The 12315-nt window shown below is 55.4% G+C and overlaps 1 protein-coding gene and 1 long non-coding RNA gene across 2 annotated transcripts; one reads left to right on the top strand and one right to left on the bottom strand.

Moving 5' to 3' along the window:
• Nucleotides 1-374: 374 nt before the first annotated feature.
• LOC106029134 (uncharacterized) lies at nt 375-1440 on the bottom strand. The gene is made up of 2 exons (XM_013160023.2): nt 824-1440; nt 375-679 (listed from the first exon to the last, which is right to left on the bottom strand). The coding sequence occupies exons 1-2, from the start codon at nt 1438-1440 to the stop codon at nt 481-483; spliced, it is 816 nt and encodes a 271-aa protein (XP_013015477.1). The 3' UTR covers nt 375-480.
• A 149-nt stretch (nt 1441-1589) lies between these two features.
• Nucleotides 1590-12097, top strand: LOC134476042 (uncharacterized). The gene is made up of 2 exons (XR_010047478.1): nt 1590-3185; nt 9009-12097. It is a non-coding gene; the product is annotated as an uncharacterized LOC134476042 (long non-coding RNA).
• Nucleotides 12098-12315: the final 218 nt, after the last annotated feature.

The following is a 12315-nucleotide window of genomic DNA, read 5'->3' as shown; positions in this document are numbered from 1 at the left end:
GCTCCTGGTGTCTGAACAACCCTGAGTATCATCCAAGTGGCACCAGTGTCTTGTCATCACAAGCTGAGTTAGCACACCGCAAGAGGAAAGCCCAGGGCAGATGTCTGTCTGCCTTTCCTAATGAAAATGTCACATCACGAAGAATCTGTAGAGCTCCAGTCCTGCCACGTCATGCATAGTCCCTGAGGAGCCGGCAGTTTGCCCAAGGTGGAAGCCATGCCTGCCAGTGTGCAGCTAGAGCCTGTTTCTCAGCCTGTTACCTCTCCTACTGTGGCTGCCCTCAAGTTTCAGAGTTTCAATGGTTCAAACCCAGAGGGCCAGGTGGAGTGGGTTTGGTTTTCACATCTTCACAGGCTGTTGGTTTTACTCTTGAGTTAAAAGTGGAAAATCACTTTTTTTTTTTTTTTTCAGACACAGCCATTTCTCTCCCCACCTCGGTGGGTCTGCAGTCTGAGTGTGAACCGCAGGCAGACTCAGTGGTCAGAGCTCAATCCGACAGGTCCCCCAGGAGCACAGCCGCAGATGCTCAAGGATTCCGTGAGCACAATGTAAACTCTCATGCTTGAAAGGCACGAAGAGATCCTTACACTGCAGGAACAGGGAGCCCCTCAGAGCAGTGCTTCCACCTCCGGAGAGCTGGCTGACAGTGGCTGACCAAACACACCCCACCTCTTCCAATCTAGGAGGAGATGCAAGATTGCAAAGCAGTCAGTGTGACAATTTCAGCACAAGAAGTTACTCTGGAGACTTAAAGGGAGAAGAAAACACAGCATTCCCAGGCGGTGGAGGCTGGGGAGGCATAGAGGAGAAGGTGGTCTTTTACCTGGGCCTTGAAGGAGACTGTGGACTGCCACAGCCAGAGGGACTGCTCCATCGGACAGCCCAGCCCTCAAATGAGCCAGCTGTCACTCCTGTTCCTGGAAACCTGCAGCAGCCTCTTTTCCCAGCAGCCTCCCGTCCCCGGGACTGGTCCTGCTCAGCTTCCAGGCTCAGCCTGTTCAGTGTGGCACTGCAGCAATGGCAGGAAGGCTCAGGCAACTTGACCTTTCTGCCCCTTGGGTGGCTGTGCTGTGACCGCTTCACTGCTGTAGCCACTTCAACAAATTGTCCAGAGTTGGCTGGCTCTGCCCCAGTGCCCGCCTGGCCCACTGCCCACTCCTGCAGCCACATCCAGGGCAGGGGGCCCGAAGACCACTGCTGGGGGAGGCAGGTGGAGTGTCCCTGGATTGGTGGCCCCTGCAGGTGTTTTGCAGATGGACTCTCAGGGTTGACTTCAGTGTCCCCAGGGGCCATCAGGAAATGGTTGGTACTACTCTCCCCTCCTGCCTTCCCTTGATCTTTGGGGATTATGGGTATTTCCTGGCTGGAGTCAGTGGCCCCCTGGTTCTCCCAGAGCTTCCTGGGACAGTCACTTCTTCCCCAGGGGGGTCCTGGCGCCATGCACAAGGCCAGCTCACTGTCTTGTCTCCCACCCACCCTGGCACAGGTCCCCAGTCCCTGGGCAGCTGATGGGGACAGTCCTCCCTGTCCAGGCCTCAGGGAAGAGAACCCTGCAGGAAGCGGGGAGCTGAACCCCAGAGCCACTGCAGTTTGAGGGCCACCTTCTCAGAAAGCTCCCCAGCAAGTTCCCACAGCCAGCAAGCTGTGCCTCCCCTGGCCTTGTTCCACTTGCCATGGCTAAAAATACCCCAGATCCCGGGGTAGCCCTGGGGACAGGGGCCCAGAGTACCTGGCGTTATTAAAGGAGCAGCCAGGGTCAGCTGGCCTCCTGGGCCCTCCATGTCCTGTCTTCTCGGTGAGGTGTCCTGGGCTCCCTGCCCCTGTATCCCCACAAGGACCACTCTGTGTCCTGGCTGGAGCTGGGGCTTCTACAGATGTCAGAACAGCCTCTCACCTACAAAACAGAAGCTCCAATTCCTCTTACAAAACTACAGTTAGCAGCAAGACTAAAACAGAGTGTCCCCTTCCTGGCCATGGCCCAGTGGTTTTAATTCAAGTGGCTTCTTGTGTGACTCCCTGCTCAGCCTGGACCTGCAGCCTCTTTGAGGGTCTGAAGAAGGGATGGGTCCAGGAAAAGTAGTGAACCGCGTGCACCATGTACAGAAAGCTCTTGTAGTGGTGCACACCTGTCAGCCCAGCACTCGTGAAGCTGAGGCAGAATGATTGCTGTGAGTTTCCAGGCCAGCCTAGACTACATAATTCAAGGCCAGCCCAGGCTACATAGTAAAACCCTGTCTCAAAAGAAAAATAAATATAGAGATGTATAGACAGAGCAGGGAGTAGAGAGGGGAGGTATGGAAGGGGTGGGTCTTTGTAGGATGAATTTGATTTCCTCACAGAGGAAATGCAAAGTCAGAGATGTGCATTCACAGCAGAACGCGCAGGGGCACCTGAGGACTTTCAGGGGACTCGAAGGGCTGGCATCCTCTCGCCATGTAACAACCTAGCCCACAGGCAGGGCCCTGAGTCCTCCTGTGCAGGATCACAGTGTCGAAGGGTCAGGATCAGGGTCCGGGCCGGGCTGGTTCTCCATGCTGAGCAAGGGCAAGTGGTGCTGTGACCCACCTAAGCATGGTGGGGAGCAGCCTGCTTTGAGATCACCAGGGGCTCCTTTCTGTGCCCCAGCTTCTCCCTGGCCGAGACAGAGGCTACCCCACCCCCAGCTCCTGGGGACCACGGCCCTTTGCACCCTCTCTGTGGCAGTGAAAATTGAGTCTCCTAGGACTTCCTCGGGTGTTGCTTCTTACGGGAAACAGGTTTGACCCATGCTTTAGCACAGAGGGTGACGCAGGTGACCTCAGTGCCACCCTGGCATCCGGCTCCCCTTGCAATAGCAGGAAAGGAGTGGCCTGAGAAAGCCCTGGGGCACTACAGCCAGGAGCTTGAACTTTGTCCTCTGGGGGCAGGAAGTCACCAAACGGGGACAAGTGGGAAGGGCCAGGTGGGGCAGAGGAGGACCCAGCCTCACCTTTGGTCTCCATTCAAAGGTCACCTGGGCTCTTGCTCTACACCCGGCACAAAATGGCCACCCATCCTCACACTGCATGGTGCAAGGTGCAGCCAACTGTGTTACAGCGCGGGCTGCCCTGTGCTTTGTGTGTTCTTGGGTTGTCAACAACCGACTTTCCTCCTCTGCAGCACTCAAGGACCGTCCAGTACTCCTGCACCTCCGGAACAGTGCCCAGGTACAGGGTGTGCTCATAAAATCCCCGCTGAATGAATGAGTGAGTGAGTGAGTACATTTAAAAGATGCTTCAGCAAGCCGGGCATGGTGGCACGCACCTGTAATCCCCGCACTCAGGAGGCTGAGGCAGGAGGATCATTGCAAGTTCAAGACCAGTTTGAGCTACAAAGTGAGCTCAAGGCCAGCCTGAACTACATAGTGAGAGCCTCTCTCGAAATGATTTTAAAAAGTGCTTCGGCAATAGACTTGCTAGAACACATGCAATCAAAATGCCGGTGGTGGAGGGTGGGAGGCTTTCTCCCTGAGGGAACAGACAAGTGTCTCTGGCCCCGGCCTGTGAAGAAACTGCTGGCTGCCACTTTCTGGCTGTGTGACCCCAGACAGATCACTCAGCCCAGAGTTGCAACAGTAGGAGCGAGAATAACAGCGGCTTCCTCCTAGCGTCATGAAAGATAAGTGAAAAGTCTGGTCCTCTGTATAAGAGCATTGCACTGTGGACACAGACACACACAGAAGGCGTGCGCGCTGTGTTGGAAAATGAAAGCTCTTAAAATCTCACTCAAATGATACTCTAGCGCATGTGAGCAGCGCAGACCTGCTGGCTGCAATCCTGGCTTTCGATGTTTCCCACCTGCAGTGTTTTCTGATTGATCAGAGAGAAATCCCCAGGGTCTGCAAGGAAGCTTTTAATTGCTGCGGATGAGCCAATTTTGGGCTTCACTGCTCAAGCATATAACTGAGAAGGGAGAGAGAGAGGAAGGGAAGGAGAGAGGACCTCACTTCTGTTTTTATTTGTTTTCTGAGAGCATCTCCCTGTGTGGCCCAGGCTGGCCTCCAACTCCTCGTGACCCTCCTGCCTCAGCCTCTTGAGTGCACCCCCACACCCAGTGAGAGAGATCATTTTGAGGTCTCTGTGACATGTGGACAGTGGAGTCTCCTGAGCTGAAGTGACCTCGGATTGCCAGGCCTGACTCCCATAGCCTCTTCTTCTTGGCCCCTGTGGAAATCATAAGGTGACCATGATCTGGTGCTGTCCCAGAGGACCCCGGGCACACAGTGAGGCAGGGCAGCCCTCTGTGTTCAAGGTGATCTGGAATCACCAGGAGGAGCAGCGAAGGGGGGCAGTAGGGACCTCAAATACGACTGGGGGGTGTCACCCAGAGAGAACTCGTGGGGACATGCAGAGCAGGGCCACCAGGGAGCCCACCAGTGGCACTAAAGCTGTCCCAGGGGTGTCACAGCAGCTGCAGGGAGCTGAGGGGCAAAGTCACGATGGGAGCTGGGACTCAGACTCCCAGAAGGATGCCGCCAGCAGCTAAATCCAGTGCAGCACAAATACAACTAGTCCCTGCTTCCCAGCACCCGAAGGATTTGTGTGTGGCCTAACAGGAAATGCAACCTTGGTTTCTTGAGACAGAGTCTCACTGTGCAGCTTAGACCGGTCTCAAACTCACCTCGGTCCAGCCAGATGTGGTGGTGCACACCCAGCACTCTGGAAGCTGAGGCAATAGGATCACCATAAGTTTAAGGCCAGCCTGGGCAGCATAAGCGAGTTCAAAGTCAACCTGAACTACACAGTGAGGCCCCCAAAAAACAAGTTTTTGGAAAATATGCAAAATTATAAAGTTTATAAAAACTAAAATTTCTCCTTATCATATTATGAAGGAGCACATTCTCTCAGGTCAAAGAACTCCACAGGTCTCTCTACATCACTAAGTTTCCTGGGTGAAACTCAAACTTGCAATCCTCCTGCCTCAGCCTCCCAGCATGCTGGGATCGCAGGGCCACCAGAAGGCCCAGAGAGCTGTGAAGTAAGGAGGGGAGGAGGAGAGGGCAAGTGGGAACAGAATCCTGGCACTGCCTGCTGGCAGGGCCCCAGAAAATCGGGTTTGTGATGGAGGCAGCAGGCTCAGAGCACCCAGGACATCCTCAGGGAGACAGGGCCAGCTGAGTGGCCCCATCCTGGCAGCCTGCTCTGCAGCCAGGTGGGCAGCAGCAGCACCTTCTCCCTAGAGCGCCCTCCAGTGGCCTCTGCTGAGCGCCTGAGAAGCGGGGCAAGGTCTCTGTATCCTTGAGAGCCCTCATCGCCCACCTCGGAGCACCAAGGTGGGAGCTCCAGGAGGCAAAGCTGCCCAGGCCCCGAGGTCCAATGCTGAAGTCACGCAGTGGCTGCATGCAGGGCCCAAGTTCCCCCGCTTCTGCCTGGGCTGCAAGACAAGGTCACTGGCCACCACAGGGTGGCCTCACACACCTGCATCAATCACCCCATCTCCCTGTCACAGCTAGGGGAGCAGGGAGAGGGACCCCTACTATGTGGCCAACTTCTCTGTGGGTCCCGTGGGATCATCCAGCAACATTGCTGGCGTTTAGGTGTTTATTATTTATTTACTTTGTGTTTTTGAGACAAGGTCTTGGCTGTATGGCTCAGGCTGGTTTTGAGATCAAACAGATCTTCCTGCCTCAGCCTCCCAAAGGCTGAGACCACAAGCAAACACCACTGTGCCTGGCCACACCAGTGTTTGAAGCCCTATGACGAAGGCACTGAGGCTCAGGAGCTATGTCCAGCTGCAGGCTGGCCAAGGACGCCACTGGCAAAGGCAGCCCAGGCCCCACTGCCCACTCTGATGTCTGCTTCACACTGGCCTCAAGACCGAGGCCAGGATGTAGCATGACCTTGGGGCCATAGCCCACCCCTAGCCACCGCCTGGCTCCCAGCTGCTATCCCACAGCCATTACTCCTGCACACCACAGGCGTGTGCACTGACACACTCACACAGCCCCTCCCCTCCCCTCCCTCTGCACCCCACTCCCTGCCTCTCTCCTTACCCCTTAGAGAGCAGTCAGAAGGGTCTGGGTTCAAATCCCTGCTCTGTGGCTTGCCAGTGGTGTGGCTTTGGGCTACTTTATCCCTCTGGTCCTCAGTTTCTCCATTTGGAAAACAGTTGGTGGGAGCAGGGCTCCCTCACAGGATTATTGTGAGGATGAAACTTAGTGCAGCTGGGCATGGTGACACACACCTGAGATCCTAGCCCTTGGGTGGCTGAGGCAGGAAGTTCTTGGTGAGTTTCAGGCCAGCCTGAGCTCCACAGAGAGATCCTGTCTTTTTTTTTTTTTTTTTTTTTTTTTTTTTTATTTTTTTTTGTCTTTTTCTTTTTTTATCGGTACCGGGGATCGAACTCGCAACTGCCTGCTTGGAAGGCAGGCACTTATGCCGCTGAGCTAAATCCCCAGCCCCGAGAGATCCTGTCTTAAAACAACAGAAAGGAGGGGCTGGGGATTTAGCTCAGCGGCATAAGCGCCTGCGTTGCAAGCAGGCAGTCGTGAGATTGATCCCTGGTACCGATAAAAAGGAAAAAGACAAAAAAAACAGGAAAGAAGGAAGAGAGGAATTTTAGGATGACACCTTGAGCCTGAGCCAGGCCTGGGCCTTTGAGGTGGCCCCATGAGACAGCCCTGGTCCTGAGCCTGTGCTGGCCCTGCCTGGGGGACCCCAACAGCCAGGAGCAGAGGCAGTGGGCAGGGAGCACAGCCCCCTCAAGGCTGCGCCTCCTCCAACTGACCAACACCTTTGAGCCCTGGACCAGAGGCTGCTGTTAGCTAGGCCACCCTGACACCTACCCCAGGGGCCTCCCAGCCCGCCAGATGCCTTCTGCCCACCAAGCACCCAGCTCCTAGGTGCCACAAAGAGCCCTATGTCCCTGCCAGCCGGACAAAGAAGCTGTGTGCTCCGGGCTGATGCTGGTGGGCTGACGCTGGTTGAGCCCAGGGCTCCCTGTGGCGTGTGCAGTGCCCAGGCTCAGAAGTCACTGCTGGAGCCCAGCCTCTGTCCCCTCAGGGTCCCCCCAATAAACCTTGCCACACCCTGGGCCACCTGGGGCCACCGGGCTGCCCAGGGAGTGAGTCCCACTGCCTGGGTGTGCACGACAAGCCCCACCTTGGAAAAGCTGCATCCCAGTGCTGGGAAACACAAACAGTCCCCACCCCTCCCTCTCTGCACCTCCTCTCTCATGGCCACAAAGAAACCCCTTGCACGAGGGTCCTATACCCAGCCTGGCTCTGTTAGAGCAGCGTCCCTGTCTCCAGTCAGGCTGGGGCAGGTAGGTGTGGCAGCACGTATCTGTCCCAAGACTCTGGGAGGCTGACACAGGAGGATTCCAAGTTTGAGCACCGTCTGGACAACTTCTTGGGACCCCATCTCAAAATAAAAATACAAACACAGCCAGGAGTTGGGCTCAGCTGCAAAGTGCCTTCCTGGCAAGTGCAAGGTCCTGAGTTTGATCCCTGGAACCAAAAAAAAAAAAGGATTTGAAAAGGACGGGGTTGTAGCTAGTGTGAAGGCACTGGATTCCATCTCCAGTGCCCTAATCCTCCTCCTCCTGATCTGCACAGAGGAGACAGCAGGAGGCAAGGACAAAGGAGGGCGGAGCTTCAGCTGACACTGCAGGGCCAGCTCACCTCCTGCCACCTGTCCCTGACCAGAGTGGGGTGGGATCAAAGGCCTGCACTTCCCCCAGATGCAACTGGTCATACGCCCTACAGGAGAGTGGGAACAGCAAGTGAGGGACCTTTACCACCCCTGGGCCCTCTGCTCCCCAGAGGCTGGGGCAGGAGGATAGTCACAGGCTCAAGGCTGACCTCAGATATATAGTGGGTTTAAGGTCACACAGCAAGACTGTCTCCAAAAACAAAAACAAAACAAAATACAAGATGTTCTGACCAAGCTGCACCCTCAAGATGATAATTTCACAGAGGCTCCAAGGAGGCTGAACCCCCGGGTTCAGCCTTGCAGCCCATCCCCCACCCTGAGGGGCCCACCCAAGAGTTTCCCACTGGCAGACCACCTGCACCAGCCCTGAGGGACCCGGGAACCACAGGACAGAGATGGGGACAGACAGTCTGTGTGTTGAGCAGGCCTGGAAGTCATCTCCTCCACACCTGGCCTGGCCCCTTCCCCTCGGCCAGGGGCGAGGCCTCAATGAACATCACAGCTTTGTCCCTGGCCACCTCCAGGAGGCCCAGCAGATCCTTTCATGCTATCACATCTGGTGCCTGTGGTTTCCAGGTGGCAGTCAGACACTGGCACCACTTGGGTGGTCTCAGTGGAGACATAGTCCAGGCCAAGGGCCCAGTTCCTTCTCCATGAAGCATCACAGGTTCAGGTCTGCTCCACAAGGTCACAGTCCTGGGGCTGCAATAGGGTGGGAGGGGATCTCGAAGCCCAGAACTGCAGCCACATCCAGCTACCCTGTGTAAGCGAGGACCTCTCACACTGCCACCCCCCACCATCTCCATCACCTCATGGCCACTTGGGCCCCATTGCTGACCTCACTTGCCCCCTGCATGGCTCCTTCCCTGCATGATCAGGGGACCCAGTCCCTCGAGGCAGAAATGGCAGGGTGTGACCAGGTCCCCGAGGACCTGTGGCTTGCATGTCCCTCTCTGGGCTCCTGTACTCTGGGCTGAGTTGGTGGCCACACTGGGTAAACATCCAACAGCACCATAGAAAGGGTGGTGGCCATGTAGCAGGGGCCCCGCCCTGCAATACACTTCATTTGCCCAGGTGATAGTTCCTGTTTCAGTTCTGGTTGCTTCTGTCTCCTAGAAACGGCTGTCACTGTGTTGCACGTTTTATAAACCAATCCCCACTGGACAAGTCATTCCGCCTCTGTACTTCCTGCTCACTTATCCCATGTAAGCCCTGGACCACCAGAGATCTGGGCCTGGTACTCTGGGAACGATCCCAATCAGTGCTATTACATAAATAAATCTGCCTCCATATCCTGGGTGCCATTTTGGTGTTCAGTGTTCCTGTTTGCCGTTGCAGGCAGAGGCCTGGGACCTCCTCCCAGGTGACCTGCAGACCTGGGTCCCCACCTTGGCCAGTTGAGGGGCCAAGGACATCTAGCTGGGAAGCTCTGGAGCCAGACTGCCTTGCTGAGCCAGACTGGATCCTGACCCGCAGAGCCCTGGTGGATACAGATGACCATCATCATCTTGGTCCTGCATTGGTTCTGCAGGATGCACTGTCATGGTGCTGCAATGCTGACACTCTGGTGGTGAAGTCCCAGGGGCAGTAACCAGTCCAGAACACTGCTTTCTGGATCCCCTACTGTTCTGGATCCCCTACTGTTCTGGATCCCCTACTGGATCCCCTACTGACTGCCTCTCTCACTGGAGGTGGGAGAAACCCCTAATTCCAGCACTCTGGGAGGCTGACGCAGGAGGATGGCAAGTTCAAGTTCAGCTTGAGCTACTTAACAATGCAGCAAGACATTGTCTCAAATTAGAACTGAGAGATTTAGTTATGTGGCATAAGCGCCTGCCTGGCAAGTGCTAGGTCATGAGTTCGATCCCCGGTACCGAAAAAAAAAAAAAAGAAAAAGAAAATGGAAATTAGAACTGAAAAGGACTGCAGTATAGCTCATTGCAGAGGCCCTCGTTCAATCCCTGGTACTGAAGAAAAAAAAACCTGCATCCAGGCATGGTGATTCCAGCTGTCAACCCAGTGCTCAAGAAGCTGAATCAGGAGGATTACCTCAAGTTCAAGGCAACCCTGGACTACACAGTGAGTTAAAGGACAACTTGAACTGCATAGTGAGACCCTGTCTCAAAACAAAACCAAACCACAGAAGGGTGTTTAAAATGAGACAAAGTTCTCCAAATTATGTTCTTCTTACAAACTCCTGTACCACACTGAAGCCTTGAGCTCCTTTTCACACGTGCTGCTGCCCAGCCTCCCCTGCCCCGGGTTCTAGCCCTGGCTTTGTCCCCCGGGCACTGAATGGCCCCGATGCCACCCCCTGAGGCCCACTCAGCTCCCTCTCCAGACCAGAGGCTGTGCTGAGCAGCCAATGAACCCAAAAGGGCGCACACCTCATCCTGTGCTCTCTGTCCTGGGTGGGCTCAGCCCCAGATTCAGCCCCTGCCCAGCCCCAGGCCACTACAGTGGAGCCAGAGTGTGGAGGGCCAGTCCATAGCTCGTGCTCCTGTAACCCAACACCTTAGGCACCTTCCTTTTATAGTTTAAAAAATCAATAACCTACGCCCTGCAGCTGAGAAAGCTGAGGCAGGAGGACCTCAAATGCAAGGTCAGCCCAGGCAATTTAGGAAGACTTTGTCTCAAAATAAAAATAAAGACCCTGGATTCAACTCCCAGTACCACAAATATGTTAATTAATTTAATTAAATAAAATCAGTAAGCTATCAGCCCGGCCCTGGGCTTGTGAAAGCAGCCTCAGTTTCACGAAGACCTCAACAGGTGTTGGGGTGCTCCAGGGTGAGCCTAGTCCTGGTCCTGGTCCTGGTCCCCTTCTCCAGCTCACAGAGGTTGCCCCAGAATTGCCATGGACATCGCTGTACCCCAGTCAGGACCTTGATTCTCCCCAGCCCATGAGGAGTCTGTGCAAACATTCCTGGGTCTCCTCGGGATGGGGATGTCGACTCAGGCTCTGCCAGAAAGGAGGTGCGGGGCTGAGACCTCGCAGAGGGACGTCCCGCAAACAACTGCTGTGTTCCCACAGACACCTCAGGGGAGACGAGCTCGATGCTACCTCTTGGAGGGAGGGAAAGGCGGTCAGTGCCTTCTGGATCCTGTCTGGCCATCAAGGATGTGACCGGCAGTTGGTGACATCGAAGCTGACCAGGTTGGAGATCAGGCAGCTGTGTGGTCCACCAGCTTCCGCCTGCAGCCCCAGCACAGGGCAGGGCGTAGCAGGTCCTCTGCTGTTTGGGGATCAGACACCGACGCTTTGGGGACAAAGGGCTCAGCTGCAACTCGCTTCCAGGTCATTTAGAAAATCTAAGTATTTATGCACAATGAGAAACGCAGCCATGAGGCAAACGGAGTACGTGAACCTTCGGGGACTCGGGGCGAAAGGTGAAAGCAGTGCTTTGTTCCCGCCCTGACCTTCTGCTGAGAGGCCCTGTGACCGTGGTCCTGTTTTGTGACGCTGACACAGCCACGTCCTCGCTGGCTCTGGCCAGGGCCCCACCCTGGTGTCCCTGACCTCAGGCCGTGTCCTCCCCCAGGGGCCCCTGAGCAGGGAGCTGTGCCCAGAACGTGGCTCTGCCTGGGCATCTCCAGGAGCCTGGGGCCATGGGCAGGGCTTCTCGCAGGTGGCTGGGTAGAGGTTGTGATGCTAGGATTAAGGGGCGAGTGCTACACCACCACCCCAAGAGTGGGAGCCTGGATAAGATACCAGGGCCAGAAGGAGGGCTCTTTGTTGCTTACTGCTGCTGCTGATCTTCTGGCTGCCACGCCCCCCTGCCTGCCACCCTTGTTTGGAGCCGGACAACCACCGACTGACCCCTCGGCAAAGGTGAGCCAGAATGGACCTCTCCGCCTTTAGCTTTGAGGGTCAGGTATTTTGTCTCAGCAATGAGGAAAATAACAAGATGGTGGCTGGCCCTAAGGAATGTGCCACCTCACATCTCCCCCAGCAGGGATAGCAGGATAATGTGTATCCCTGGCTCAGAAAACAGAATGAGGGTAGAAGATATAGCTCAGGGGCACAGCGCCCACAGGCAAGCATGAGATGAGGTCATGAGTTCGATCCCAGGTGCCAAGGGGAAAAGAAAAAGAAAGGAAAAGTGTTCCCAAGCCAGCGTGCCCGACACAGGGACCATGGCTGGGCCACAGAGCGTTCCCACCACGGCAGAGTTCAGGAGCGCAGCGCTGCACAGAAATTGCACTTTCAAACTCAATGTTAGAAAATGAAAGGAAGAGGGGCTGGGGATTTAGCTCAGCGGCATAAGCACCTGCCTTGCAAGCAGGTGGTCGTGAGTTCGATCCCTGGTACTGATAAAAAGTGAAAAAAAAAAAAAGACACAAAAAAAAAAAAAAGAAAATGAAAGGAAGAAAAATGGAAGGAAGGAAGGAAAAGAGGGAGAAAGAGAGAGAGACAGAAAATAAAACTTCACACTCAGGAATTCATTTTTTATGCTGGCGGCCTTATCACCCCAACACCAGGTGTTCAAGGGCGGCACCCACTGGCCACAACGGGAATTGCAACCTAGCTCGATTGGCCACTAGCGCCACCTAGTCTGGGCGTCCTGAAGCCACTCAGGCCCCTGAGGCCCACAAGTTGGAGGAGCTGCGCGGCCAGGAGGGCTCAGGGACGAAGCACCGGGAA

This window comes from Cavia porcellus, unplaced genomic scaffold (genome assembly GCF_034190915.1).
Source record: "Cavia porcellus strain 051 isolate PalLab524CR breed Dunkin Hartley unplaced genomic scaffold, mCavPor4.1 scaffold_5, whole genome shotgun sequence".
NCBI lineage: Eukaryota > Metazoa > Chordata > Mammalia > Rodentia > Caviidae > Cavia > Cavia porcellus.
Note: the sequence above shows the minus strand (reverse complement) of the source record. Positions and strands in the feature narration are given on the sequence as shown.

What these genes read in the sequence shown, in the direction of transcription:
- LOC106029134 (XM_013160023.2), bottom strand. Translation starts at nt 1,440, where the DNA reads ATGGCGCCAGGACCCCCCTGGGGAAGAAGTGACTGTCCCAGGAAGCTC. An exon ending in CAGTCTCCTTCAAGGCCCAG is followed by an intron (nt 680 to 823) that starts GTAAAAGACCAC and finishes ATCTCCTCCTAG; the next exon opens with ATTGGAAGAGGTGGGGTGTG.